This window comes from Aspergillus fumigatus, chromosome 2 (genome assembly GCF_000002655.1).
Source record: "Aspergillus fumigatus Af293 chromosome 2, whole genome shotgun sequence".
Taxonomy (NCBI): domain Eukaryota; kingdom Fungi; phylum Ascomycota; class Eurotiomycetes; order Eurotiales; family Aspergillaceae; genus Aspergillus; species Aspergillus fumigatus.
The window spans coordinates 1726041-1751972 of NC_007195.1; the positions used below are offsets into that span (position 1 = coordinate 1726041).

The window sequence follows — 25932 nt, forward strand, 5'->3', positions numbered from 1 at the left end:
GCCTAAGAGCAGGTTCGATCCGATCACGGGTATTTGTTCGGTTTCTCCTCCGATCTGCATACCACGCAGTGAAAATCTGTTTGATTTCGTGCTCTCTTTATTTCCCACGACGGAGGACACGAGTCTCCGGTCGATCTAGTGAGAGTCTTTCCCGCGCATATCCCAGTCATCGTCTGCTTTTCTGCCTCATAACAAACAAGGGTGATTGCAAAAGGGACAAAACGAGAGGACGGTGTTATTGCATGTTATTTAGAGGCATTACAGTCAGTGTTTGTAATTGGTCTCCGTTTCTACTTCAGATGTATTCTAAAGGCCATTGAGCCCTCATTGAGCCCAACTGCGCTATATGCTTTTGTACGCTGGTTCCGCCGTATCTGGATTATTGCAATGTGACGGACTCTGGAACATGCAATAAATAGGGTGGATATATACATAACGGCCCATACCAAGGGATGTGTTTCTATTTGAGACATTGAGACATACAACTTTTGATCTTCTAGGGCGTTGCCTCTAGAGAAAAGTATAGCCAGAAATAAATCACAAGAAGCAAGGATGATAATTAAGGCAATACTGCAGGCTGGCTATGATAAGACAATTGATTGGCACAGGCGAAGGATAGGTATGGATAGTAAGCAAGAATGGCAGAAGATGATTGCATAGTTACCTTCCATATGCTCCAAATGCGCTAATATTCATGGTGAAGAAGCAAGGAGAAGGGCAGAAAGAAATTCTGGAAGAATGTACTACTGTCTATGCTCCGACAGAAGCTTTGAAGGGAAATCAAAGTAACATGAGGTAATATGAACAAATATTCAAACAATGTGGTATCATAAATCCGATCAGGTTTGGAAATCTAGTAAGCAAAGCCATAACCCGGGGTAGTGGCATGGTGTCGCTCAGGGGAGCCACGGCTGTCCCTGCTTCGATGGCTTTCACGGCTCAAACTCCGGCCATGTTGATCATCCAGATGGTAGGCAGGCTCTACCAGACGATCTGTGCTGCCCATCCGGCCGTGCTGTGGCTGCGGAACTTGATGATCCCTATAGGGTTCGTAAGGGCCGGTGAAATTGAATTTGCTCATCTCTGCGTAGTCTTTACGAGGCGGGTTGTCCATGAGAAGGGATTCTCGAGCGTCCAGAGGAGTCAGATCGTCCATATCACGGTTGAGTTTTTCTAAAGGACACGTCAGTTATCCGACGAGAGTAAACGAATTGCGTACGATGGACTTACCAGCTTCTCTTTGTCGCTTAGCATGAGGGTTCTCACGGACACATAAGATGATGGCATTGACAGCAATGAGAATCGCCAGAATGCCGGTTAGGGTAGACTGCACTGCGATGAGGACGATACCGGTCACGGTCTTGGTCGTCTGCGAAAGGCCAAGCTCCTCAACAAATACCAGGACACAAACAACCGACAAGACACGAACGACTTGAATCGTTATGTTGATCCACTGGGAGGACTTGGCAACATATGGGCGATTCCACAGTAGGAGACCCAGCATAAGAGCTTCGACTATCAGCTGACCTGCAGACTGAACAAGACCATGGCCATTCGCCCCAGCAATGACACAGCCTTTGACGAACATATAGACAATGGCAGGGATGAAAAGCCACCAGTAGTCTTTTTTGTAACTGTCGTAAAAGAGGCTGTACTTGCGCCAGGTCTCTCTGTCCTCGTACAGTGCCGACGTATCACCTTCGGTCTTTTTGTATTTTCGAGCCAGATGCATAATGCGGAGTCCGAAAAACATTAGCACACCCGTGAAGACGACAAGTGTGACGGCTGCAAGCACCTTTGCAGCCCACGAGTCCCCCGTAGTCAGTTGGTAGATGCAATACAGCACCCACATGCCGTACAAGATGAGGATCAAGTTAGTAATTGTTCTGGCCAGAAGACCCCAATAATCTTTGCGGAAGTCTTTGAGCTTATCCGGGAACGATCCGTAGAGAGCCCATATTTCGAGGATGACTTTTAAAAGCAGGATGCCCACAGCGATGGAGGCGACGACGATGGCAAAAATCAACAGGACTGTCATGAATGTGTTCGCCTGGGGAATGGTGAGTTGCTCCGCGTAGGCCTCAATGCCAGAAACGGCCTTGTGGAAGGCACTCTCATCGCCGTCAGTCGAATTGCTCGACGTGGTGTCGCTACTGAAAGAACCCGAAAGATCCCTGGTTACCAGATCGACAGCACCCACTATCAGACTCAGTCCCCGCTTGACTTTTGAGGTTGTATTCGCCGAGGTACCATCCGAGTACGTCAAAGTGGCATTGCGAAGAAACTCATAGCTATTTTCAGTGAGATTGCCCCCGGTGGCTGCTCTGAAGTTGTCTATAGCCGTTTGCATGTCACCCCATGGAATCAAGCCGGTACTGAAGGCAAAGTTCTTGGTGAAACTGCGATAGATGGGCGGATAGCTGACACTGAGCATGCCATTGGTAGCCATGCTATGGAACCAACCCATTACGTCGCCGAAATTGGGACCAGACGAACTCGCTCCCGGGTGGCCAGCCGTGCCCAGGGCAGACAGTCCGCTCAAAGCCAGTGCAGCGCCTGCCACGCCTGCTGCGGCATAGGTGACACTGTGGACTTGCATGGTCTTGCCGTTGGACAGCCCAGACTGAATACAGGCAACCTCCGTCCCATCGTCCTTGGACTTCAATTCAATTTTGGCAAGACCGTCCAAGTCGGGGATCTGGAAGGCGATTGCAGGAATCTGGCTGGCGTACTCTTCCGGGATCTGCTGCGTTCCATTGGCTTTGAACGTGCCTGCGGGGACTATGCATGTATTAGTGGATACTGATTAACGGCCTTCGCAGGATGATGATACATACCAGGGCAGAGTTGAGCGACGTAATTGTCGGAGTTGCAAGGATCGAAATCCTTAGAATAGACTTGGTTGCCATATGCAGTCACTGTCAATGATGCAGTAACATTTTGTACTTTCTTGCTTGTCCCGTCAATTCTGAAAACGACTTCTCTCGTGGAGCGAGTGTAGGTTACTGATAGCTCCCTGACTTCAACGTCGGAGCTGGCTAAACAAGTCGATACCTCGTTAGTACTGATTGTGTCTGTCGCGAGAGTCCGAGTGACCAAGAAGCTCGATGCGAGCAGGGGAAAGTAGAGGATCCGCATCTTCGATATTTGATAGTCGTGAGTCTCCAGTCGTTCAAATGAGCTATAAGAAACATCAAATGTGAGGTGGGTTCAACGCTTGGAAACGATTGTCTTTTGTAACCAAAACGATCGATGGGTAATTGGGTCCGATCCGCGCGGGACTGGAGGTCAAAGAGCAAGGACGTATAGCTCTGCCAATGCCGAAACGATTGAGCTGCAACTGCGCTAGTCGGTCGAATCAGAGCATACAACAGGGTCAACCTGTCTCGGATGGTTTATCGAAATACACACAAGTGCTCTGGTAATGGTGCCGGCAATGATTGTCACTGGCGAATGCAGAAAGAGAGTTCACCAAGGAGCGACATGTAAGTTGATGATTCCTTTAGAAAATTAGAAAGGTCCCCATGCCCCTCTGACAAGCAGTGAGGTCTCCTGCACTCTACGCTTGGAAACACTCTTTCTCTCTCTTTGTTCCTCAAAGCCAGCTGGGGAAAACCAAAGGTAGAAAAGTGGACTCTATGATTGAGAAATGTGAGACAAAATACTTGAGAGAGAAGGATAAGTCAATGGGCAATAGGAGACGACAATACTCAGGAGACACGGAGGAAAGAAAGAAAATTCGAAAGCGAGGGTGTATCTGTGTGGGTGTCGGGTATGAGTGGGAGAGAGTTCTGATTATTGATTGTTGCTGAGCAATAACAGGTTGGTCATGCAGAACGAATGTCAAAACAAGAACACGCAAGTAAAGAAAGAGTGAAGTGTCCAAAACAGGAGAACAAGAGCTCTGTGAGCAAAGCTTCGAGATGGGGCTAGGCAGATTCATAGGCCATCCAAAGAGAGAAAAGGTTGGACTTTGAGGACGGGATGTACAGAGTAGTACAGAGTACTCCGCTCAGGTCTATGGGCTATTCCAGAACGATACTAGACTAGTACTCATCATAGGTAGTCTAATTATATTCATTATTACCATGTAGAGAGTATCCTCTGCCAAAATTATCTCCCCATGCGACTCATAAGGACCAAAACTTTCCACCACCCAGTGATTGAAAGACAGATTAGTATTCCATCTCCCCATCAAGTGTCTACATCTCGGTATCAGTGTGGCCAGTAAGAGGGTATAATTGTTACCGTATCTGCTATTTATTGGCTCGGGTGGGTTTTAAATGCTGTGGGAGGATGCAGATATTGGCCTGTAAGATAACCAGGGAGGTCATCGGGTGGTTCGAGGCTCTGACACTCTGCCCCTGAGTGTTTCATAGTGTGTTGTACAGTCACTGTTCATTGGTTTATTGTCTTCTTGTGAGGTGGGTCGTTATTCCTGAATGACGCCACTTGGAGCTATTCTTCTTAGTCTAGACTCTAGTCTAGGCAGGCACAGAGCTGGATAGTTACAGGTGTCTGTCTGCTATTTTAATCCCATGCTCAGTACGGGCTAATCCATACTAACGGTACTGGACCAAGGGACGGGCTTCCCCTCTGCTAAGGTTAAATAGGTAACCATGGATTGTCATCATTAGATAACTTACGAAGTATGTAACCTAGCTGCTGTCAATCGTTTGTTGATATGATGGTCCTAGGTACTGGGCTTTTTAACTGTGCTTAGGAGGCACGTACCGTCTGACTCCGTACAAGGCAAGCATCACTATTCTGTACTGATAGTTGCAAAAATAGTTTCTATCCGTACTCCGTAACCGATGAAATTTCTTGAAGCTAAACTGCTCCACTACAAGTCCGTCACGCCACATGCGACTGAGTACGCGCTCCGATTGTGTACTCCGTAATACCTAGACCACAGGATAGCAGTGACGCTGCAGTTATGCAAATTACCATACATTCTGCAGTACTACCCCTACTTTTTAGGACTTGTGCTTACCCGTGCCATCTGTGTGTGTGTGTGTGGCGCATAAGATGTGCATACATGTTGCCTTTACCCAATAAACCCAGGATTTTACCAAGGCGGTACTCATTTTTTTTGGACTTCAATCCGAATCAAGTAAGAGTCTGCATGACCTATATAAAGTCGGGCAGCACGTGTCGTGATGCGCAGATTCGTCCAGAAACCGAAACATATCTCAGAGAGATCGAAATTCTCCTACCTTTAAACTTGTGGTCTGGTGGTTGCGACCTGCGAACCTGGCGGGAGACGATTTATATATATGACTTTTACTTAGTATGAGATAGATATGCCCTAATGCAATTGAGATTGCGGCAGAGAAATGGTGTACCTGAGCTTTTGATAAGATTGGACACTTGCGGGATCTTCCAAGCCTTTCATCCTTATCCTGTCACTCTCCATTAGTGAATCGAACACTGGCATAACTCACGTTCCTTTCAAGTTAGTGTCGTTCGCCTCCTTTGACAATTGACAATACCAGGCATGTTTTTTTACCTGCGCTTATGTCTTTCCAGCCCGTTCGAGTCTTGCTTCCTATGCGCAGTGTTCATCCTATAAAACCAGTGTGGTGCCCTTCTAGTTGAGTAATGAATGGAAGGGACGTAGTTGGCTATACGAGCCCAGTACTCCCCTGGAATGATTTCTCGTGCTCGATTAAAAAATAGTAAAGCTAAACTATAGATAGCTTCTCTTATACTCCGCAGAGCGATACAACCTCTCTCCGCCACTGGCTCTGCATAGTATATGCCAGCATTGACGCTAGTCAGCCACATCATTTTGCTGGTGGTGGAAAGAACTGGCTAGATTCGACGCCCTATAGGAGCGGAACTGAGAGAAGAAAACGGAAAAGAACAGAAAAAGTAAATTATGAAGCACCCCACTTCACTTAATTTGAGACTTGATGGTTGATTGCCGACCCGTCCAAGTGGTCCTGGTGGCTGAAGCACAAGGAATGTTGGGCTTGATTGGCGAAATATGTGACTTGTCGACGGTGTGAAGACTTGGTACTAAGCAGAGAAGTATTGCAGGTGAGCATCGTATTCCATCAATCTCTTATCCACCACATTTTGCAGGCTGACGAATGCAACTACCTCATCTCAGCCCCTGTAAAAGTACAGAGCATGTCACGGAATATGACATTCGGCCGTCCCATGGGATGGTAAGTGGTCCACCTTTGGACCACCGATAACACGAGACACTTCCCATGTGGCGTCTTCGATATTCCCATGTATTGTATGATTGCTCAGAGAATGGGAAGTGTTGCGTTCCTACTAAAGGATAGCAATAACGAGAAATATCACTTTCGACTAGCTTTCTCTTGTCTCTCACGCATAGCAGCTCTTGCACTCCGGCTACCGCCCAATTTAGGACCTCTTGGGGCCTCGGGCTTCGCTGCAGTCTTTGTATTCTTCGTTCGTGTCACGCGGCGACGGGACTGAATGGCCTCAAGGAACTCCTTTCGAAATTGCTCCGCAACCCTGTCATCAGCCGCCTGATCGTCTAGCAGGGCTTCCTCTTCAGGTTCGTCATAAACATCCACTGAAAAGAATAAACGCATTAGCAATGGGCCGCCAACCCGCTGAGACTTTGAAGTTCGAGTACACGACATACATTTGCTTTCACGCAGGACCTCTTCCACCAGCCTGTCCCTCTCGATGTCCTCGCTGTTTCGCCGTTTCCGATTGCGCCACGGCCGGCCGTCTTTCCCTGACGTAGAGATACTGGAAGTAGAGTCTTCGTGAGCTGGCAATACATCACGATCATCTCCTGCAAGTCTCCTCGTCGCAGCTTCTGTGCGAGCGATGTTCTGAAGTTTTGCTTCTTGCCCAAGATCAATCTCGTGCAGTTTACCCAGAGATGCTGGCTCGCGCTGTAAAGCCACAGTTGTCGAAAGACCATCGGAGCTTGCCTGGCTGGTTGTAGATGTGTTTGAGTCGGTAGTGTTGGCAGGCATTTGATGTCTGTGTCGTTTGGCCATTTCCGTCTCTATATAAGCCATCCTTATCTTGTTAGCCTCTTATCACAGGCAGCAAACGGTAAAATAATATGCGGAATCGTACATATGCTTGTCAACATCGACTGTTTGGCCGGTGTGTGCAGTAAACCGATCGCACATAGCTCGTATCTTCTCATTTTCTAGATCTTCTGCTGTTACTGTCGTTACGGCAGCTTTATTGCCTGTTTTATCCGTGCTTTGTCGAGAGATGTTGGAGAATTCAATGCCACCTTTGCGAGCTCGCTGAAGACGGCGTAAACGGGCAAGATCTGTCGACAAGACCGTATCGTTTGACTGCGAAGGAGGGTGAGATGCGGATGAATGGTTATCATGAATGCTGTTCGCATTTGCTTGCGCTTCTTGTGAATCCTCAGGCTCGAATTCCCGGCGTCGCAAAAACTTCCTTCTCTTGACCGGCCGAAACAACGCTTCAGTACTCGGACCGCCGTCTGTATCCATGCTGCCCAGGTAATAGTGTGTGTGTGTGTGTGTAACCGAGTATTCAACGGTTATGGCGGAGAGTGGACGATCTAAAGGATGGAAGAACGTCAGACTAGCTTAGATTGGCCACCCGTGATGATGCAGGCCAACGAAGCTGTCTGTGGTTAGTCTCCGCTATTCGCGCCCAGCACGCTGCTTAGGATTTCCGCCGCCGCTGCGCCGCAACAATAAGAACTAACAGTCACATTTTGCGTACAAACACAAACCTGTCAATCTTGAGCTGAAACTGCCTTACAAAGCCTGGCATTATATTTTTGTGTCCTAATCAGTTTCAGCATCGATACTTGTCAGCAAAGGAAGCAGGACGCAGTCCGCCTCGACTTCTAAGCAGGCTGTACCCCTTCGATTATCAAAATGAACCCCTCAATTCCACCATCGACTGCCGAATACGGCGGAGGTATGTTGGACCTTGTCGGCTATATCTAAAGCGATGGATGCTAATTGCGATATGCGTACAAGATGAGATCTCGGCCATTGTTCTTGACCCAGGATTTTCAACAACGCGCGCAGGGTTTGCCGGTGAAGATACGCCGAAATCAGTGATCCCGACATACTATGGAAAGTACACCTACGAGGCGCAAGAGAAACTTATCTTTGGCGATGACATCTTTGTCACCCCTCGCCCTGGGTTGTCAATTCATAATCCGATGGGGAGGGACGGCGTTGTGGAAGACTGGGACATGGCGGAGAAAGTGTGGGAGTACTCTTTTACGTCGCGCTTGACCGGACCAAAGGCTGGAAATCCTTTTCAGAACGGCCTGAATGATGTCGCCAATGGCGAACTGCCTTCGGAAATGGAAGGTGTGGAAACCGAGGAGAAGCCTCTTGCGGATAGCCCCCTCCTCATGACTGAGTGCGGTTGGAATCCTACGAAAGCGCGCGAGAAGACCGTTGAGATCGCTATGGAGAAGTGGGGGACGCCAGCCTTTTACCTAGCCAGAAATGGTGTGCTTGCGGCGTATGTTTTCACCATTCTATGCACTCATTCCCTTAGCTGATCGTTGTGCTTACGTTGCTCTTAGCTTCGCTGCTGGTAAGGCTTCTGCTTTGGTCGTTGACGTTGGCGCCTCGAACATTTCCGTAACTCCGGTCCACGATGGAATGATACTGAAACGAGGTGTTCAACACTCTCCCCTGGGGGGTGACTACATTTCATCGCAACTCCGTGCCCTGTTCAAGACCAACTCACCACAGCCAATCACTATCACGCCTCATTACCTCGTCGCCTCTAAGACAGCTGTCGATGCTGGTCAGCCCGCGCAAGCGAAGTACAAGACATTCCCACCTGACAAGGCACCGGATGCGTCCTACCGCACTCTCATGGAAGAACGGACGTTGTCTGAGTTCAAGGAGTGTGTTGTGCAAGTGTGGCCCGGACCCAACAAACTCTCCGCTACCGGTCCGAACGGTGTCTCCAACGAGGAGGTTGCGAAGAGTAGCCCCGGAAGACCTTTTGAGTTCCCTGATGGCTATAATCAGGTGTTCGGGATCGACCGGTACAGGGTGGTTGAGTCATTGTTTGACGCCAAAGCGGCCATTCCAGACCCTGAGTCGGTGTTTCCAGCTCCAACGCAGGCGCAGACTGTGCCGGAACTTATCAAAGCTGCGCTGAATGGCGTTGATGTCGATGTCCGCCCCCATCTCCTGGCAAATGTCGTCGTCACAGGCGCATCGAGCTTGCTCTATGGCTTCACCGATCGCTTGAACCAGGAGCTTATGCAGAGTTATCCTGGACCCAGAGTGAGGATCTCTGCGTCCGGAAACACGGCGGAGCGGAAGTTTGGTTCGTGGGTTGGAGGCAGCATCCTTGCCAGTCTGGGGACCTTCCATCAAATGTGGATTTCAAAGAAGGAATACGATGAGCATGGGCCCAATATTGTTGAGAAACGCTGCAAGTAACTCAAAACGTCGCGCTGTTGAATCTGTAATTTGACATCCTTTATCCCCCCCCCTCCCTTTCCCTTGGCCTCCCTGTCTACTTATGTGGATTAGACTTTATCCTCGATCGTGGTAAAAGTCCGTTCGGTTTCTTCGGTTCTAGTGGCGTTTTATGTGCTATCAAACTACTATTGAAAGGCAGCTTCAGCCCTCCCTCTTCCTTTTTTTTTTACCTCACTATCGTCTTGTCGATAGTGATTGGGTTTCTGAAATTTTGAGCTATGCAACGTAAGGAAAGAATGCAATGCGTCTCGCTCTTTTCACCCTATCATTGTACAAGTATATTTGCATCTTCCCGTCATAGTGCCGTCCAAATCTCAGGCCATAAATGGATTGACTACTAGAGCTGTGGCCTGCCTGTTCCACAAATACGGCCAGTTCGTTCCTGCAATTGATGACGTCTACCGCAAATATATAAATGGCAAGTCTCGGTTCTCGATCACCTGCCCAGATGCAAGGCTGAATCTAATAGACGCGACCCCTTTGACTATTAGCATTCCTACCATTAGGCTTATCGTGATAGAGGCCACGCTCGCGCCTGCTTTCGGGTACGACGGGGCGCTGGAAACGATTCGGTAGTGTAAGCCAGTTAGTGGGTAATCCTGTGCCAGAAAGGGCACACCACTACTAAAAGTTGGCAACGGCTACCCCTGTACAGCGAGCTTATCTTTCCTGCTCAAGTTTCAGGAACCTCCATATCCTTTGTCGTATCTTCTACACCGAAAAGTCGACGTAGGTCAGGACTCTCAGTGCATTTCATAACCCTTGATCATTGATTTCGACGATGATCAAGGCCAGCAAATCCCGAATCTAGTCCGAAACACGCATCCCAGAACGTTGTGGAGCTCCAACAACAACAGAACATATTGTTGACATCATCCGGATGCAGATGGAACACGAGGAAATTTCTCAAGAATCTGCAACCATCAGCTTCACATATGAATATACTGAACAGTAGCGGCTGTGCTCACCGTGGGTGGTGACGGGAGGGCCGTTATTATTGATTGACCATCTCCGGCCGAAACTTCCCTCGTCTCATCGCCATAGTGATGTTCTTCCTCTGATTCTTGAATCAGGCTTGTATGTACGGAGAGGACATGAATCCTAGGAGCAACGTTCCGTCTTGGCTTTAACGAATATGTATTCAGTGCTTCAGTTCCTTCCTGCAACCAGGCCATTTGTTGCTCTAAGTCCTTTTCAAAGACGGTCGTCCGCGATCCAGGAATATCAGAGGTACGAGCAGCCCTTGCACGGAACACACTCGATGGACCCTCTTTTTTCGTTTGGAACACTGAGCGGGAAATCTTTTTCTCTCTGTTCGCTGCACTCTCCCAAGCCTCGACTACTCTGTCCGACTTGAAGAAGTGTAACAGCTGATTTTTCATGGTGTCCTGCCTGACCAAGCGCCCGGACTTGGAAGAACGGTTTGGCTGAAGCGGGACTGGAGTCTTCGCCGTATCTTTGTCATAATCTTTATTATTGTGCTTCAAACTTTGAGGTTGTTCCAGAAAAGTGCTTTGAGATTTGAGTGATCTGGAAGGGGCTGTGGCGGGTCGGTTGCTCGGCGACCCTTCGACATCTCCACTCGCATTCTGCTTTGCCGCAGGTCCAGCCCTGGAAAATCTTCTACTGAGACTTCTTTGTATCCTAGGAAGAAAAGCGGTAGAACCCCGATTTCCAGGGACACCGTGAACGGATTTGGCGCGACGTCGGCCCTCAGCTTCGGATGGAAACTCCTCGGAATCCTTGGCAGCTCGGAGGTTCGGAACGCTTTTCTGTGACATTCGGTGACCTTGTGTCTGCTTGGATACGGGGCGCGGATCGACTGCTCCCAAAGTATCTGGGTCAGAAGGTAGTGGCTTCTCTGAGACGGAGGAGTGGGATGCGCGGATGGATAAGGCTTTTCCAAAAAAACGCTTCTTTGAGGATCTGTGGTGGAAAGCTCCGTTAGGATTCTGAAGCAGTGACACCTAGCTTGAAAATCAATATTCCGCCCCTACTGAGATTTATGAGGAAAATGCATTGCGGGATACCAACCACATCTTTCCTGCTTGCAACCCCTATGCGCCGTTGCATCTCGTTGATGGCCAAACCGAGCTGCGCAAGAGCTGACTCAAGAGCCATTCCCTTTCTGCTAAGTTTAGACAGCGCCATATTCCAACCTTCCGTGTTCGCCAGCATAGCGTTATAGAGAGCAACCAAGTCACTGGGGAGGGGCCTATTTTCTTTCGCCGAATGTCCGATATAACGCCACAAAGCACCAATTGCTTCTCTTCCTTTCTGGATGTCTTTGAGGGAGTCTTTCACTGCCATGGTAAATCGCTCAACTGCATGTTCGATCTGCTCATTGTAATCAATCATAGTGAGGCGAAAGTTGCGATCCTGCAACATTTCATCAAAAACATCCAAATTCTGGAGGGGCAGGCTGAGATACTGGATTCTTGTGCGGACGTCAACCTGGATGATGAAGTAGTCCTCGGTGTTTCTCTCAATGAACCCGTCAAGCTCATCCACATGACGCTGGAGGATCTTCAAAACTTCTAGTTTGGATTTCGCCAATCCTTTGGCCAGCAAATGTACTCCAAATGAAATCTGAGAGATCAATTTCCACAGAGGATGATACCTGTGACCAATTAGCTTGTTGATCGTCGTTAAGGACAGTGCTCTTGATCGGGTTATATAGAACTTCACTTGCCTTTCGCCAGCTCGTTGGCGCCATTTTCTCCCACAGAGTCGTTCATACTCGGCATTTTCGAGCAACTCTTTTCTCCGAGACTGGGCGTCAAGATTGACGATCCATTGCGTGTCTTTTTCCTGGGTTGCTTCAAAGATTGATTCTTCGAACGGGCCCTGCAACTGTGGAATAGGGTGAACAGGCGATCTACATGGCTTTTTGTCGCTCTGTGTAGGATCGTTGTCTTGTTCGGCAGCGGGAGTAGTTGCTTGCAGCTCTCGGTTTTCGGGCGCAGACGCCATCAATACTGAGGCGGAATCTTTCACAAGTCATCCAAACTGGGATTAACAATGCGGGCGGGTTCTGAGAGCCTTAAACTTTCTTTCCTTCTTAGTCTTTGTGATGAAGATACGATGCAAATCGTGCTCCCCCTCAACTACACTAAATGGAACTGGCAGCGTAATGAGTTGCCTTTTGAGGAGTGCTGAGCCGAATAACGAGGGAGTGGTTCAGATCCATTTAGGTATTGTCGCGATGCGCGCTGAATTTTTCCATCAAACTGAACAATGGTACAAGATCATGCAGGAGAGATTGAAGGGAGTGAGAGTGTGTTCTTCAACTTGAACCCTATAGAAGAGGACAAGCAGAGCAAACGAAATGCTCTGTGGAAAGGTCAATTGAATGAACCCATTGAAGTAACTACGGGCCGTGGATAGAACTATCTAGGTAAGTGGACTGACTGTCGTGTGGGAACATTATTATTACGGAGCCACCTCACGGACAACACATTTAATTGTGTTGTCAGCCAAGCTAACATACGTAATTTAGGAGCCAGTGGGACAAGTACAAATTATTAGAAGGATTGGTGATAATCATACAGGGAGGCTCCGTGCGTAAGTAATAATAGTAATATTAATGTTTTAATATACCGACGATCGCGGAGACCTGGGAGTCCAGAACTTGAGAAAGTCAGGAAATAATGATAATTAGAACAATGAGAGAAACTGTGGTTCTGAGCAATTACAAACATAGTTACAACCCCAAACATCTATCTATAGTGTACTGAGAGCTAAGGCCAAAGACCTGGCCCATATTGCAAAGATCAGGTGGAACCCAGAGTCAAAAGTTTCAGACTCAGCTGATAACTCAGGGTTTTGAAAGGACTACTCCGTACTGAACGGGGTACTCCGTGGTAGTTTCAAGCCTGGAAATTGTTACTTGTTGTTATACCTTACTAACCCCAAAAACTTAGGAACAATCTAAGGATGTTTGTTACCTAGTTGATGCTTGAAAGTCAGGGGCTAGTCATTCATGTATGATAAGGTACTTAACGATATCAAGTAGCATCAATGACAATCGGCTTTTGAATAAAGAATTTAGCGCAGAGTACTCTGAACGGAGTACTTACCAAGTGTTCCGTACCTTACCACGATATAGATAAATTTCAACCTTCCTTGAAATCCTGACTTTATGCTAGACTGATCTTGATTTACGGAGTAAAGTGGGCTCGAAAAATCTCTTTTTATGCCAGGAAGTAAGTGTTTGGACCTGATAAAGGACAACTTCCGTTGTTTTCGCAGCCATCCAAAGAGATCACGATGCCAGAGACCAACGTCCGAAAAAAAAATGCACCCGGATTCTGAGAAGTTCTCAGCATTCCCCCGTACGCGCTTGAGCCTTTGCACTGCCATTCCGAAGAGAACTACCTATACGCATGAGTGGTGTTCAAGAAACCTTTTAAGTATCTGTCAATCAGGTCACTGGTAGTAATGACGATCGACAGCCCGCACTTTCCCTAATGGACGTTTTCTCCAATGAGAGGGTACGAAAAGGGTCATTCGACCTTGATCAACGCCTCTTCGTTCTGAACTGCGGCACAAGTGCACAGGGGATATTCACTTTATCAGACGAAGACACTCCCAAAATTGCACAATCACGTGCTACCATTCTCCTCGGTGAGAAAGACTGGGTCCCAGAAGTTCGTTGGTAAGGACAGGTCAAGGAAGTCACCAAAAAGCACGTCAATATCTTCAAGAGCACCCTGCCGGTTTTCCTGAACTCTCTGAAGATCTGCCGGCAATTCCACAGGATCTCCTTGTGGTGCAACAGGTGCGGGGGCACGTCCAGAAACGCCAGGGCTATGATTGTCAGTCGCTAGCTGCGTGGTAGAAGCATGTGTTACTGCATTTGACGCTGATGGTACGCTTCCAGGGTCCATCAGCCGCTGAACTCCCTGTCCCTGAGATCGCTGCAGGCTAGGCTTTGCCACGTTAATTTCATGCAAGGCTCTACGTCCCAGACGTGCCATTGCCTCTGCAGAGTACCAGTAGATACTCATACTCTCCAACAGCGAACAGCACGCCTCTAAACTGGCTTTCGCTCGGTTAAAATGGGTGATCAGCCTACTTGATCGAAATTGCTGATAGGAGACGCTCATGGAAAGCGATAGGGCGTATGGAATGATGGGGAGAGGGGGCAAATCTTGGGCACATTCAGTTGCTACAATGGAGTGTATCCGGACGGCGGCGAGACCTTGTCGGATACTTGAATTCGAGTCTTGTGAGCGATCATGCATCCTGGATCTGCACGAAAGAATGGCGACGGCTTGATAATACACTTCAAGGAAGCCTTCGAAGCGGTCAGTAGTAGACAGTAGGAAGGGGAACCCTCCTTGAGAGATCGTGGAGCATACTCAACATGGTAAAGTCCAGTTCCTCCCCGAAGTTGTCACCCATGAGCTCCTCAAAAGACGGAAAGCTGGTTTCCCAACCGACGGTAGGATCCGCAGATGGCCTATAGAATGAGATCACACTCGAGAGCAAATCCGAGATGGCAAACCACACGTCGAATGTAGTCTTAGGATGAGAGGTATTGACAATGGGTTTCCTCAGTCCAATGTCCCGGTCAGCAAGGAGTACTGGACGGCCCCCTATGCTTGCGTGCATCTTATCCAAAGTCCAGAGGCACCAGAATAGTCGCGAGAGAGAATCCCCTTGTACTCGATCAGGTCTGTTCAGGTGCAGACCTGCGGTCTGAGCCTCGTGGATAGCCCGACACAGATGCATAGATGCAGCCTCTGCGCCTTCGTGGCCTTCACAATGTAAAGACATCAGCGCTAATGTACGTATGCGGGTGATTCGGTCTGACTCGAGCCCGGCGTCCATCGCGACAACTAGTCCAGTGTAAATCTCGGAACCAAACTGTCGAGGTGTACTGAGAGGACCGTTAATGCTTGTACGAAGAAACGAGCTGGCGGCTTGATCCTTGGCGGCCACAAGGCAAATTGCCCGCTCCAGGAACACGGACGCACTTCCATGGTAGTAGGCACGAAGAAAGGAATCTTTATCAATAAGCGGGAGAATAGGATGGATCCTGGAGAAAAAGATGGCAATCAGCTGGTCCCGAGTCGACGAAGGCAGACGATGACAAGCATTCAAAGCTGATGAATATCGCTCTTGTAATAGAGAGGCAACAGACTGGGAATGTCGACTCTGCCGAGCAGTGTTCACATCACATGCTGTATCATGTCCGTGGCCATCACTGCTTTGTGAGCTAATCCAAAGGCCAATTCGATCTCGAAAGCGGCTGCCAGATGCGCCATCCAATTTCTCGCGAATCACAGCTTCTGGATTGAGATCTCCCACAAAGCGTTCTGCTCTAGAATTGTCATGCGATACAGATGTCAAAATGGCAGACTTCGTTGGCCCAGCGCCGCGCAGAGGGGATGATGGTCCGTCTGGGTGCTGATTGCTGTTGGAATGATGAGCAGTATGCTCAAGCTCATCTCCCAGGAGAGCTTGCGCCTGATCTAAGACAGGCCCCGAGTTGACAATATGGCGGCAGCGTTTCTTGTTGCAACATGACTTAGCTCTTCAGACCGCCATTGTAGATTAGATGCTGTTCGGGTATACACGCTGGTGACAATTGCACGGACAGAGGGCTAAAGCACACGGCAGAGGGAGAGGAAGGTTGGTTGAAGAGTAAGATGATACCTTTTTTCGCTGGCAACCTGAGCATGCTCGAAGGGCTCGTTTGCGACTTCGCGATTGGGGAGTATCAGCAACCCATTTGAGTTCCATCCTCACATTATAGTGTGAGCTGAAAGAAGATAACAGATGCGGCAGAATTCCTCGGCCTAGGAAGACGGATAGATGGTTCTTTTCGGCTCAGTCAGTAAATTTCATAGAAATTCAATGGTTCGTGCAGAGCTATAGTCCTAATATTCTGAGAGCGATCAATCCTGTGCTGATCCATAGCAGCATGAACTGCTTAGCTAGCACTTGACAGTTGCTGCCATAAGAATAAACTAAACCATGGATGGGATGATTCGGAGACCTTGGGAACGGGTGGTACCGATTATTAATAATAGAGAGGTATAGCGCTGGAGAGTGTAGGCTCTGAACTCTCATCTGGATTAAGATCTTCAAGTCGAGGCAGACCTGAAAGGGTCAATTGACGCCAAGCCCACATACAGTACAGTGTACTCCGTACTCCGTACATTGTACTTATACACGTAAGCAACGCGAGCACTGTTAGAACGACGCGTTTACACGGGAAGCTAAGTGCTGATCGTCAGTGCGAGGCAGAGTCACTTATGGTGAGATGATTCTACATGTGGATTAATCACATTTCCAATTTAGGTGAGTTTTCTTGTGTAACTCACTGAGTAATTACATTTCTTTTTTTTCTGGAATTTATTATACTACTCCCGTACTACTACCCCTTCGTCCTTCTCAAGTTGCCGATATCAACAGTCAAGCTCTGTTCACAACACACAAAGGGAGCGCGTCATGGCCAGTCCGACAGGGCTCAAACGTACTGCTAACCATCTATCAACACCAGCGTGTGATGCGAAGAAGCCCAGAGCCAATGGCAGTATCACGTCCTTCTTTGGTGCCCCTAAGCCCAAGCATGGCGATACCAAAACATTGACCATTTCGTCCTCTTCCTCGAACTTCAACAAAGACAAATGGGTGGCATCATTGACTCCTGAGCAACAAGAACTCCTGCGACTGGAAATCGATACGTTACATGAAAGCTGGCTATCTAGACTCAAGGAGGAGCTGGTCACGCCGGAATTCTTGGGGTTGAAGCGATTTTTGAAAAAGGAGAAGGAGTCGGGTGCAAAGATCTTTCCTCCAGAGAATGAGATTTACTCTTGGTACAATCCTTCCTAGCCATTTCCTCCACGAGGCGCGTCGAACTATGTTGCTAAAACGATCAACCCCAGGTCTCGACATACGCCCTTGGATAAAGTGAAAGTGGTCATCATCGGCCAAGATCCGTATCACAACCATAACCAGGCTCACGGTCTAGCATTCTCGGTTCGGCCCCCCACTCCTGCTCCTCCCTCTCTGGTGAACATCTATACCGGGATCAAAAATGACTACCCTACTTTCCAGCCCCCGCCAAACAAGGGTGGCCTTTTGATACCTTGGGCTGAGCGAGGAGTACTCATGCTCAACACCTGCTTAACAGTCCGCGCCCATCAGGCGGCAAGCCATTCAAACAAAGGATGGGAACGTTTCACTCAAAAGGCCATCGACACTGTCGCTCGAGTACGAACTAATGGTGTGGTTTTTCTGGCTTGGGGCTCGCCAGCAGGGAAGCGCGTAGCAGGTATCAACCGGCAAAAGCATTGCGTTTTGCAGTCGGTTCATCCTAGCCCGCTCAGCGCTCACAGAGGCTTTGTAAGTCCTGCTTCACTCCTTCGCCATCATAGCACACACTACCGAGCTCTGGTGTACTGATATGAGGCCTTGTGCGGAGTCTAGTTCAACAATGGCCATTTCAAAAAATGCAACGAGTGGCTCGCCAAACGCTATGGTCCGGATGGCATCATTGACTGGAGTCTGACCCCGAAAACGACAGGCGGCTCGCTTGCCACCGTCTCGGACCAAGCTCCTATGATTGACCAAGTGAAGACATCCACCTCGAAAGTGCTTGATTCGAATTCTTCCGAGGAGAGCAAAGTTGCTAGCGATAAACGTCTGGACGCTGACGGATTGCTTGATGAATTTGACGATGATGTCGATGCACTTGAGGTTCTAGCTGCAGCTGAGGCTGCAACATGAGCTGTCGAAAATTTGTTCAATTGGTGTAGTTCCACTACCTTTGATCACGAAGAGGCCACGTCTGTGATGACAGCTTTTGCAGCTGTATCAGCGTGTCTGTATCTTAGAACATTCAACTCGTCTAGGTTTAGGGTTTCGAGTTCCTTCCCCAACTCTTCCTTTCACGCGGCAGAGATACCGCTACCAGGTATCCAGGCTGACTAAGAAAGTTCTGATTCCCCTCTTATCCTGAGTGTCACATGAAGTTCTTGTAACTTGGCGTTCTACAACTGTAGCTATCATGATTGAGTCGGCGAGCGTACCGAACATGTTGCTAACAGAAGACTTAAGGCTTTGTTGCGGCTCTTTCCGTATTCATTTTGCCAATCCGCATTAAGGCTACATAAAATTTATATCTAGTGGGCAATCTTGTCTGCCGGGTAGTGAGGTTCCCTGGGAATTGGCCCGCTCGACACGCTGAGGGGAAAGTAAAATCTGCTGGGGTAGAATATAATCATGAAGCTTGAAATTTGGATACTAAATCGACGTCCTTCAGCTAAAGTGGTAGTCTACAATTCATCATGGTCGCCCTTCTCGTCGCCAGTAGCGGCAGGAGCTTCAGCCTCGGTGGATGTAGCTGAGGGAGAAGCGGTAACATCAGGCCCTTCTTCAACCTTCTCTGAGGCAGCCACAAGAGCGTCGACCTTGTACTTGCCGTTCTCCTTGATGAAGTTCGCCAGATCCTCAACAGTACGAGAGCCAGAATACTCAACGGGAGAATCCTTAGCACCGGCGGGATAGAGTTTGATGGTAGGGAACCCGGTGATGGAATCCGGAACATCGTTGGCAGTAGCATCAATCTTGGCAATGGTGACTTTATCTTTGAAGTCGCCAGCATAGAGAGCCGCTAACTCCTCATACTTGGGAGCCAGACTATGAAAAGACACGTTAGCTTAACTTTCATCACAGCCTTTTGGTGGAAAGACAGGCGGTACTCACGCTTTACAGTGTCCACACCATGGGGCGTAGAATTCGAGGAGAACGTCCTTGTCGTTATTGATGACAATATCCTGGTAGGAGTGAGCCACCACGACTGTGACGGGTCCTTCTTGGGTTTCAGGAATAGGCTCAGACTTGATGCTGGGCTCAACCTTGCCATCAAGAACATCTTGAATGAACTTCCCGATTTCTTTGGCATTGAATTCCCTGGACTGGTCGTAAGGGTACTTGGCGTTCTTCTCCGGATCCTGGATAGCGAAAGCGGGGAATGTCTGAGGGTCAAGGTTGAGGTTTCCGGCGTGGGCACCGAACATCTTGGCATCAATTGTGGCGATGTTGATGGCTCCCTTGTGCTTCTCAGCAACGGGCTTGAAGTCCTCTGCATACTGATCACGCTCCTCCTTGGTCTCAGCGAAGATGTATGCCAGAGGGATACCGGCCTAAAACACGGTCCAGGTTAGGCTGGTACGGAAAAAAAAGTAATTGTTTCTGATCATTAGGGACAAAAACATACCGTAATATAGCTAGAGTAGGTCTCGGGGCCGATCTCACCCACAAGAGGGGTGCTGGCAGTCTTCACCCAGCTGAGGATGGCTTCCTGCTCGATCGCTCCATCGTAGACAGCCTTCTTTTCGTCAAAGTCCTTGTAGAGCACGATGGAGGGTTGCTTGACACCCTCCGCTTTGGCAATAGCTGAGTCGCTGGTTGCGGCAAAGAGGTAGTTGTCTCTCTGAGATTCAGCAAAGGAGGTGAACACATCATTGGCAGCCTTGTCGTCGGAGGCAAAGTAACCGATGACAACTATCTTATCCATGGTCTTGATCTCCTCGAGGTTCTCTTCAGTGACAGTTGAGACGGCGGGTAGGGACTGCTTGATCATGTAGGAGACAATCCTTTTTGAATAAGGTTAGTAGATTGCATAAGACGACTAGAAACCGGAAGTCCGTATCGAAGGGGAAAGCAGAGCACAGATGACCAGGGACGAGGATTGATAGAGGCGCGCGCTGGGAGTAGTAAAACTTACGAGTCAGCCTGGCGAGCTCCCTGGTAGGGCTTACTGGAATCAGGGCCGCGGAAGATCTTGAGAGTAGGATAGCCCTCGACGCCGTTTTCTTTGCACAAGTCCTCTTCCTCAGTGCAATCGACCTTGACCAAGGGGATATTTTTCCCCTTGAGCTCAGTAGCAGCCTCTTCATATTTAGGAGCTAGAGCCTTGCAGTGGCCGCACCAGGGCGCATAGAACTCGGCCAGAACCAAGTCATGCTCTTTCATAAAATCCTTGAACGAATCTTTGGTTAGAGAGACGACATCGGAAGTGGTATCAGCTGTCGCGTCAGCAGAGGCTACCGCGCTAGCCCCGAGAAGGCTTAAAACCAAGGGAGCAAAAGACCGCATGGTATAGAAAAGTCTCGGAAACAAACGAGACGACGGTTAATGGGGTAATCAAGACCAAAGATGAAGGTCGTATTGTAAGTAGCTGCAAACTCAATCGTCCTGCTCGATGAGGAGTCGAGTTAGACAAGAATGAATCTCTGTCCGGGTTCTACCCTACAGCTTAGAGGCAGAGATGAGAGCGATGGGAAGAGCACAGCGGAGGGAGAAATGACGATTCAAGAGGTGAGTGGCCCCATTAAGTACAGCTATGGGGAAGAGTTGAGGACAGTTTGTTCTTTCTGCAGTCAGCTGGCTGTTCGAGCTCTGTGACTGGCTCCGCTCAGCCGGCTAAACAGTGAATGCTGCAAGGGATCCGTAAAACCATGGGTAAATACCCCGTAAAATAAGATAGTTAATAAACCATATCCAGCCAGGTAACAATAATACGTACCCATAATACCCACCTCGGATCCATCCAAGATAAAGGTACCTAAGGTACCAAGGTAGGACCAATAATCCCAAAGTAGCTTGGTAAGGTTTTCGATGAAGAATGTCCCGTACACCAAGTCCTAGGTTAGGTGTGCACCAGTAAGACCATACTCCCTCCCTCCTCTATACTTTTATTATCGCTACCTCAAGGTATATAGGATATTGTACGTACTTCGCAAGACGGGTAAGATAGGTAGCAGCCTAGTATGTGCCTTGTATCTAGCTACCTATGCTCTAGATACTTTTCCATTCCCCTGCATCTCTTTGGCATTTGGAGGATCTATATCGCCTACCTGGAGACAGGCACACTTGTTAAAATAGCGAAGTACCTTCCCAGTTGCCATTAATGAAACCGACATGGAGCCTGAGGTTGTACAGGGTATCACTCATCTAATCATCTGCTTTAAAAATATTAGTTCTCGGTACCTATAGTCAATGTTCAGAGCATAAACAGTTAGTTAAGGTAGTACATAGTGCTTATAAATAGAAGTAACGTACGGAGCAGTAACACACATCGTGAGTATAGAAGTGTTTTAAGGTACCTTAGTTGAATGCCTAAGTATGTACTTACACTAGGTAGGTACCTAAATACTATCGTTGGTAAATTTACGAGAGCGCTTTCCTTCCCTCTTTTAGCTATTGCCGCTCTAAAAAAAAAGGGTAAGCCAGGTGAGTCAGGTGATCTGCTCAACTACAGAGATGATTCACCCACACCTTCAAGGTGGTTCCTTCACCCATCTGTGGTTGTCCGTGCTATAGTTATGGCAGCCTTCATTACTTATGTGTACATCCTCCTTCCTATCGTTGTTGAAAGCTACTATTGTCATATGCCGTGCAGACAGCGCCGGTCCCTATTAGCTGCCATGACAGGGCTCAGTTAATGTGCTCTGATTACATGAGGTAGGTATACATTTTACTACTAGCAGTGTACTACTTCCTAGAGGTACTTATACTTTTATTACGCATACCAAGATCAGCAATCACCATCCACTGATCACTTATTGAGCCCAGGTTCTAACCATCCACCACTTAGTGGTCACCAGCATAATTTACCTTGCTGTAGACGTTTATAGTCCAGATATAGTTATAGTAGCTGCTGCTGCTGTGGTTGTGGTTATGGGTGTCAGGCCGGCCCATAATGACCAACTAGACAGATAGTCGGAAGGGTAGTCTGTCTCAACAGGCCAAGTGGTCATCGTCGTCATCACGGCACTGGCAGCCTCATCACCATCCTCATCATCAGCAGCAGCGCAGACCCCCTGAGGTAGACTCCACCCTAAGTTGTTGTCGAGGGTGGTGTCTGAGGCCAGTTTACAGTGCCTTTGTTATAGAGTGTGAAAAGGTCGCCAATCTTGAATAGAATAGTCGCGCTGGTTGGAGGCGGTGGCGCCAAGGGGAGGTGTGGGTAGATGTTGCCCAGCGCGTTCTGGACATACTTAGCAAAGGCATACAAGGTCAGACTATCAGTGTTTTGAATGGTCCACTTGCCTGTGCTCCATCCCAAGCGTGCCAGTGCTTTGCACATTTCCGGCCCATAGGCAGTGTAGTACTCCAGGATGTCTGTATTCGGTACATTATATCCCACCTTAATGTCAGTGACATGGTGAATATTGCTACTGCTTGAGGCCGTCAACACCCAGTCCATGTGTAGCAGTTCATGAATTCACAGCAGGGCCTGATTGTTGTAGTAGTTGCTCAGGTTGGCGTATTCCTCAGGAGTGTGCGTGGTGTCTGCCCAGTACATTGCGTCCTTTAGCATTTGCAAGGAGAAGTACTGCGGGCAACAGTTTATAGGTATAACCTTGTGTTCAGGGTCCTTCTGCACCGTGTAGGCAACAGTATTAACATCTCTCCCACATAAGCATTGGTGTTGTGGGTCATCGCACCGGACTGCAATCTTCCAGGCAAACCAGTCGACTCAGTCGGGCTGGATGGTGGCAAGGTTCAGCTATACAGCCTTGTAGTAGCTCCACTGGTCCTGATTCATTGATATTGGCCCCAGGTACTCAACAGCAGCAGTCTGTTGAAGTCAATGCCAGCCTTGGCCACCTTTATATATGTAATTCATGATCTTCCAGGACTCTACCCAGCCCAGTCTGATCTGCCTTTTCTGGTCAGCGTTGCACCCATCCTCGCCAGTTAGCACCGTCACTAGGATGGTAAGATTAAAGGCGGCGAAGTCAGAAATATTATAACTGCTCGTGGCAATCGCCTCCATAATTTCCTGCTCCGCCTCCAATATACAGGTTCCAGGTGGCCAGTAGCGGTAGCCTCTGCAACAAGTGAAATCACAGAGGTGGTCAAACTTCTTAGGCTGGCTGGGAGCTGCCATACCAGCACTCTTGCTCTGGGCTGGCGGTTGTATAAGTGGGCCTGTTTTAGTACAGGTACAAAGATTGATGGGACAGTAGCCGAAGCTGCATGTATACAAACACAATCCAAGGATTGCGCCTTCTCCAGTGCCAGCAATGCAGGCTGGCGGCAGAAAGTCCGAGATTGTTGGCACCGGCATGGGATGCTCTGTCATGTCACACGTCCCAGATGTGCAATAGCCGTAGTTGCAGGCAAAGCTGCATAGGCCCTTGTAGTTGGCATCTTTTTATTCTGCTGGGTAGCCTGTCGTTTCTGTTGCATTAGGCTTAGTAGGGGTAACACCCATCTGCTCACAGGTCCATGCTTAGAGAGCCGTCAATTTAGCTAGCTGTTTGGGTTGGCGGGTGATTGGGTTGGCTAAATCCCACGGTCCTCGGATAAAAGTTACAGTCTTGCACCACCTACTGTATGCCATTTAAGTCAAGGAAGATCCAGATCGGGGCGGTCCTTGGGGTCAGCGTAGAAGACACCTCCCAGCTTTGCGATCAATTTGCAACGTCCCTCCATATTATGCGCATTGGGGATCCGCGCGGCCCCTATATCTCCTGCGTTATCCAATGTCGTGTGTAGAACCTATACACCACCTCCAGCCGGCCAGCCTACTCGGAGATAGACATCCGTAGGCTTTTATTTCGTTGATTCATGCTCCAAAAATTCACCGGAGGCACTTCGCCACCAGGTAGCACCAAGGCGACGCACTTTTAGACCTTAGACATGCACAACAAAAATAGACAAAAGAAAAAACGAAAAAAGAAAAGGGGGAAGTTAGGGGAAAGGAATATAGTAACTGACTCTGGTTGCAGTGCGCATCCTCTTTTGCTTGCCAATCAGGTTCAAACTTAGATGGGTGTTCAGTGTTATTGAACCGGTTGAGTCCAAGAAAGTCTAGTTCTACACCAAATCAGCTATCCAGGACATAGACATCACCCTTAGAGGGGTTCCCAAACACCTTCACCCCAGGGCCGGAGCCGTAGCCTACCCAGACACGATCTTCGGGCTCATGTTGCACACAATCGATCCTCTCCATTTCTGGTTGTTGCTCTTTTGCTTGTGTTTGAGTTTGTGCTTTTATTATTATTTGGAGTTGATAGGGGAGAAGCTGCTAATATGCAAGGACTCTAACAAAAGTCAGACAGGGCATTAGGATCTTTGTAACAGTCTGCATTGTGATTATTTTCAATATCATTATCCTTGACTGAAATGGAAGAGGTGGCAGGTTCTTGGCTTAAAGCTTGCTGGGCAAGCACCAGGGGCTAGTAACATGGTTGGTCGGTGCGCATTCGCCAAGTTACTAATGGATAATACTCTAAGCTAGGCTGAACAGGCGTCCAGTAGTCCCACAGGTGTCTAGTACCAGTCGACATGCTCGCCAGCCTAGGGTTACATCTCCACGATCATTGCAGTTCAAATATCCAGCACCACTTCGAACAGTAGTTAATAGTTTTCCTCATTTCCTCATCTAGAAAATTCTCAAATAATCATGCCCCTCAATGCCAAGTAAGCGTAAGGAATATCGCCCGGTATTAGGAATAATTATCTCCAAACGTGTTGTCTCTGAGCTGAGAACTATAGGCCCTTAGGCGCTAATCTGATAGAGCTCTAGCCCGTTGGACATATGTACAATTTCTCAACCTCCCTCTATAGAATATTAAATAGAGGTTTCAATTTCCAATTTCCCTTTTCAGGCCTGACACGATTAGCTCTAGAATTGCTGGGTTTGATTTAAGAGCGGCTAAACTATTTCTTCTGGTCCAATTTTTAAAACTGAGCGAATGCTCGCCGAGGTTTGTCACCTTAGGACAGTGATCAAACAATTGAATAGTGAGGTGAAATTACAGGTGCCCTTTTATAGCCCAGTAGCGGTCATTTTCAGCGTCAATTTCAGGGGTTCTCAATTCTAGGTGCTACTACCTCGACACATATTCTCAAATAATTTGTTCCACCTACTGGGCCCACGCACTGTACTGTCCGTATACTATGTTTGATTTCCCTGTCGATCTGGCTTCCAGATAGAACAGTTAATCTTCCTCTTGACACAACCGAAAGAAACACCAAATGACCAAATGAAAGGCAAATTTCTGAAATTGTAAGTAAACGTCATTTCGGGTTAGAGCCTACGCGCAAATTTCTGGACTGAATATGGATAATTGGCATGCTATGACTCCTATCCCAAGAGTTGCTGTACATAAAATGAGATTCCAAGTGGTGAGTCGGCATTTCAGGTGGCTGCTTCGGGTTCTCCGTCGTGACGACTTTGCTTCTTCCATCTGTCTCTGCTGCACTGCAATGTAAATTACTAGATATCATCTGAGAATTGATGTGTTAAAATAAAAAATAGAGACCTTTGATAGGAATCGCGCGGACACCCTTTTTAGTCTAGTGGTAGTATTTTATATCTCAATATGATGTCACTTCCAAGTGCCCTCAGATAGTCATTTTTTATGGAATACAGAGATGCGCCGCTCGCTTACCAATTAACATTACTCTGTAAGTCTATATGAATCAGAGCAGTGCCCGGCTG

General features: G+C 48.2%; 7 protein-coding genes across 7 annotated transcripts; 2 read left to right on the forward strand and 5 right to left on the reverse strand.

Annotated features, from left to right (window-relative positions):
• Positions 1 to 853: 853 nt before the first annotated feature.
• On the reverse strand, positions 854 to 3946 carry AFUA_2G06100 (transient receptor potential ion channel family protein; the record flags this gene model as incomplete). The annotated part of the gene is made up of 3 exons (XM_744646.2): positions 2838 to 3946; positions 1231 to 2781; positions 854 to 1173 (listed from the first exon to the last, which is right to left on the reverse strand). Exons 1-3 carry the CDS (start codon positions 3136 to 3138, stop codon positions 854 to 856), a joined length of 2172 nt encoding a protein of 723 aa, XP_749739.1. The 5' UTR covers positions 3139 to 3946.
• A 3701-nt stretch (positions 3947 to 7647) lies between these two features.
• On the forward strand, positions 7648 to 9620 carry AFUA_2G06110 (actin family protein). Its single transcript, XM_744647.2, has 3 exons — positions 7648 to 7908; positions 7971 to 8469; positions 8534 to 9620. The coding sequence occupies exons 1-3, from the start codon at positions 7866 to 7868 to the stop codon at positions 9408 to 9410; spliced, it is 1419 nt and encodes a 472-aa protein (XP_749740.2). The 5' UTR covers positions 7648 to 7865; the 3' UTR covers positions 9411 to 9620.
• Positions 9621 to 9692: 72 nt separating this feature from the next.
• AFUA_2G06120 (uncharacterized protein) lies at positions 9693 to 12847 on the reverse strand. Its single transcript, XM_077804102.1, has 3 exons — positions 11487 to 12847; positions 10421 to 11419; positions 9693 to 10366 (listed from the first exon to the last, which is right to left on the reverse strand). The coding sequence occupies exons 1-3, from the start codon at positions 12423 to 12425 to the stop codon at positions 10325 to 10327; spliced, it is 1980 nt and encodes a 659-aa protein (XP_077660266.1). The 5' UTR covers positions 12426 to 12847; the 3' UTR covers positions 9693 to 10324.
• Positions 12848 to 14056: 1209 nt separating this feature from the next.
• Positions 14057 to 16202, reverse strand: AFUA_2G06130 (transcription factor domain-containing protein; the record flags this gene model as incomplete). Its single annotated transcript, XM_744649.1, has 3 exons — positions 14057 to 14751; positions 14816 to 15931; positions 16058 to 16202. The coding sequence occupies 3 exons, from the start codon at positions 16200 to 16202 to the stop codon at positions 14057 to 14059; spliced, it is 1956 nt and encodes a 651-aa protein (XP_749742.1).
• A 497-nt stretch (positions 16203 to 16699) lies between these two features.
• Positions 16700 to 18197, forward strand: AFUA_2G06140 (uracil-DNA glycosylase; the record flags this gene model as incomplete). Its single annotated transcript, XM_744650.2, has 3 exons — positions 16700 to 17284; positions 17354 to 17813; positions 17898 to 18197. The coding sequence occupies exons 1-3, from the start codon at positions 16914 to 16916 to the stop codon at positions 18195 to 18197; spliced, it is 1131 nt and encodes a 376-aa protein (XP_749743.1). The 5' UTR covers positions 16700 to 16913.
• A 548-nt stretch (positions 18198 to 18745) lies between these two features.
• On the reverse strand, positions 18746 to 20945 carry pdiA (protein disulfide isomerase PDI1; the record flags this gene model as incomplete). The annotated part of the gene is made up of 4 exons (XM_744651.2): positions 20200 to 20945; positions 19690 to 20068; positions 19176 to 19615; positions 18746 to 19109 (listed from the first exon to the last, which is right to left on the reverse strand). Exons 1-4 carry the CDS (start codon positions 20568 to 20570, stop codon positions 18746 to 18748), a joined length of 1554 nt encoding a protein of 517 aa, XP_749744.1. The 5' UTR covers positions 20571 to 20945.
• An 884-nt stretch (positions 20946 to 21829) lies between these two features.
• AFUA_2G06160 (putative alpha-1,3-glucanase/mutanase) lies at positions 21830 to 24445 on the reverse strand. Its single transcript, XM_077804103.1, has 5 exons — positions 24391 to 24445; positions 24204 to 24302; positions 22925 to 24109; positions 22527 to 22857; positions 21830 to 22464 (listed from the first exon to the last, which is right to left on the reverse strand). Exon 3 carries the CDS (start codon positions 23563 to 23565, stop codon positions 23068 to 23070), a length of 498 nt encoding a protein of 165 aa, XP_077659900.1. The 5' UTR covers positions 23566 to 24109; positions 24204 to 24302; positions 24391 to 24445; the 3' UTR covers positions 21830 to 22464; positions 22527 to 22857; positions 22925 to 23067.
• Positions 24446 to 25932: the final 1487 nt, after the last annotated feature.